The sequence below is a fragment of the Notothenia coriiceps genome, unplaced genomic scaffold (assembly GCF_000735185.1).
Source record: "Notothenia coriiceps isolate Sejong01 unplaced genomic scaffold, NC01 NC01_scaffold00014509, whole genome shotgun sequence".
Classification (NCBI taxonomy): domain Eukaryota; kingdom Metazoa; phylum Chordata; class Actinopteri; order Perciformes; family Nototheniidae; genus Notothenia; species Notothenia coriiceps.
The window spans coordinates 1-3021 of record NW_011347210.1 but is presented as its reverse complement, the minus strand read 5'-3'; the positions used below and the strand labels follow the sequence as shown (position 1 = coordinate 3021).

The 3021-nt window shown below is 50.3% G+C and overlaps 1 protein-coding gene across 1 annotated transcript; it reads right to left on the bottom strand.

Annotated features, from left to right (window-relative positions):
- Positions 1-255: 255 nt before the first annotated feature.
- Positions 256-1470, bottom strand: LOC104948523 (proteasome subunit beta type-11-like). Its single transcript, XM_010774727.1, has 2 exons — positions 861-1470; positions 256-671 (listed from the first exon to the last, which is right to left on the bottom strand). The coding sequence occupies exons 1-2, from the start codon at positions 1468-1470 to the stop codon at positions 256-258; spliced, it is 1026 nt and encodes a 341-aa protein (XP_010773029.1).
- Between the last annotated feature and the right edge of the window lie 1551 nt (positions 1471-3021).

The following is a 3021-nucleotide window of genomic DNA, read 5'->3' as shown; positions in this document are numbered from 1 at the left end:
TGGCGCCAAAGAGGATGATTTCTTTCAGGCCACAGATGTTCGTACTTCTGTCCCTCCTGTTGGTCTTTCTGTCCCTCCTGTTGGTCTCTCTGTCCCTCCTGTTGGTCTTTCTGTCCCTCCTGTTGGTCTTTCTGTCCCTCCTGTTGGTCTCTCTGTCCCTCCTGCTGGTCATTCTGTCCCTCCTGTTGGTCTTTATGTCCCTCCTGTTGGTCTTTCTGTCCCTCCTGTTGGTCTTTCTGTCCCTCCTGTTGGTCTTCACTCAGTCTCAGGTCCTCCCCCCCTCGTCTGTCCCTCTCTCTGTAGTACTCCTCCCTCAGGTCCTCCCCCCCCTCGTCTGTCCCTCTCTCTGTAGTACTCCTCCCTCAGGTCCTCCCCCCCTTGTCTGTCCCTCTCTCTGTAGTACTCCTCCCTCAGGTCCTCCCTCCCCCGGCGTCTCCACCCTGCCGAGGACACATGGAAGACGTCCACACAGTTCCCAGACCAGGCGTCCCTGTGTGTGGCTCTATAGACAGCCTCCCTCGCGATCGACGTGGCCTCCTGCAGCGTCAGATCCCACCTCACCCCCTGGTCCAGGATGGAGTAGGCGTAGGGCGACCCCGAACCCACGGAAAAGAGTGCCCCCTGCAGGCGAGTCCCGTCACTGCAGACGTAGAACAGACTGGGACCAGAGGGACGCTTCCTGACAAAGCTTTTCTGGGCATCGGTTGAGCTCTGCGAGGCCTTTTCAAGACTGTCAGGATCACTAGGACCAGTTCTTGCATCGATCGAGCTCTGCGAGGCCTTTTCAAGACTGTCAGGATCACTAGGACCAGTTCTTGCTCCCCCCTGGGTTGTTTCCTGGTTCTGATCCAGTTCCCCTCCATCCCACCCGCAGAGCGTCGCGGCCACACACAGCTCGCTGCCTTTAAAGGGGTGCAACATGTGGGACATCAGTTTGGCGGCGCCGCCCGTGGACAAGCGTCGGCCGTGTCGGAGTTGGTATAGCCGGAGTTCTCGAGCCAGGATCCGCTTCCAGAGGGCGCAGTCTGCGGAGGTTCCTGACGTGGTTCCCACCAGGTGGCTGTGGATCGGCAGGACCTTCTGAGAGGACGGACACGCCACCAGCCCCGAGCAGCTGGAGCGGGTGTCGGCCGCCGCCAGGACACCGCCCTGGAACAGGAAGGCCAGGGTGGTGGTGCCGTGGGACATGGGGAAAGGAAGGGGGACGGGCTGAGGGGAGTCCTGTGGGAGGCCGGGGGGCCAAGAGAGGGAGGAGAGGAGGTGGTCCTGAGAGGTGAAAGCACTGCTCACCTGTCCAAACTGCAAAGGACTCTCCTGCAGGAACTCTGCCGCCGGGATGAAGAAGTTGAACAGGGGGGACCTGCTGCTGGCGGGGAAACCATCGTCATAGTAACCTGTCCTCGTCCCAAACGGAGAGCAGTCCGTGTCCGGGAAGACTTCCTGGAGGTGGCACAGGTCCTGTAGAGCCATTTCATCCGCTCTCTTATCGAGGGATATCCACAGCGCAGTCAGACAGAGGTTTGCTTACTTTACAGGTTCTGAGTCCTCCTTTATACTCAGCAAGGCGCCGGTCATCTGATCCGAACCCTCAAACACCATCTTTCACTTTAAGGCGTTCAAGCCCACGGGTTGTTAACTGCAGCTGCTGAATCGGGTGCTTTCAGATCATCAAAGGAGGGGGGGGGGGCTCCTTCAGATTATCTTACACTCTTTGATGAATCCTTCAGGGCTGAAAGGAATCATTTCTGTAAGCGGAGATAATAAAGACCAGCCTTTCAAAAATCTTAATTTCTGCCCAAAGAAATCCATAATGTAAACAAGTGAGGAAGAGGGGGGGCTTCTTCAGACTATCTTACACTCTTTGATGTAACATGCTAATGCTGTTATAAAAGATCTAAACTTAATCCAAACTTGTTTTGTAGACTAAGAAGCATACTGAATAAAGTCCATTTTGAGAGAAAGTCCACATTTTTTAATCGGCAGAAAAGATACGTAATATTAAAAAAAAGTTATAATTCTGAAATTTGAGGGAACAAATCATAATTTTGCCAAAAAGCAAACAGAATTTAAATAAATCAGGAAGAGGGGGGGCACCTTCAGATGATCTTGGCTATTATTAGCTGAGATAATAAAGACAAGCCTTCAGCCAGGCCCTTCAAAGATATTCAGGCATTAAACCTGCAGCACCAGAAAATCAGGTCAAGCTGCAAAACTCAGGGTGTATCCACACACACCTGTCCGCTGTGAGCAGGTAACACACACTCAGGAGTCAACTCACAACTTCACATGTCAAATGGATTCTTAATGAACTCATGGATTACAAGTCAGACTGAAAATGAAGGTGTTACAGTCGCTCTGCTGCTTGTTTGCTGCCGTCATGGTAAGAACTTCATTAAACAGCAGAGATGATCCTGTTTGAACGTGTTTGGTTTTGAACGCAGTACGTGGCTGTTCTCAGAGTAGAAGCTCCGTGACCTCTCTGTAAACCAGCAGAAAGACACAGACCTGCTGACACTCAGATGTGATCTGATGATCTGTGGTTGCTGCCCCTCCAGGTCTGTGATGTAGCCTGAAGGAGATCTCTATGCTAGCTCTCTATGCTAGCTGTAAACCAGCTAGTGGTTCAGGCCCATTGGTGTTATTCTGAGATCATCTCCAAAACTGATGTCTGCGTTCACGAAGTAGATCATTTGGTCATTTAAAATCTAACTGAGCAAACAGAAGGAAGGCCAATACACTAATCATTTATGTTTGTTTTTTATTTCCAAAGTCTCTCAGAAACAAGAATAAGCTGCAATGTGCTAATGCTCGACTGAACAATGTAAACTCTTAACTTTAACCAGCAACAGAAAAAAGTTTGTTTTCAAAAAAGTCATAATTTTGACATTTTTGAAAAAAGTCCTAAAATCAGAACATTTAGAAAAAAGCCATAATTTAAGAAAATTCAGAAAAAGACAGACTTTGTTGTTGCTCCATACTCAGAGACAGCCTGTGTTCCTCAGTATATTACCTGCCCCCCCC

Bases quoted from the DNA above. Each gene is read 5' to 3' on its own strand.
- LOC104948523 (XM_010774727.1), bottom strand. From the start codon at position 1,470: ATGGCTCTACAGGACCTGTGCCACCTCCAGGAAGTCTTCCCGGACACG. The intron at 672-860 runs GAGGGGAACTGG...TCAGGAAGCGTC, and splicing joins GACGCTCTGCGGGTGGGATG to CCTCTGGTCCCAGTCTGTTC.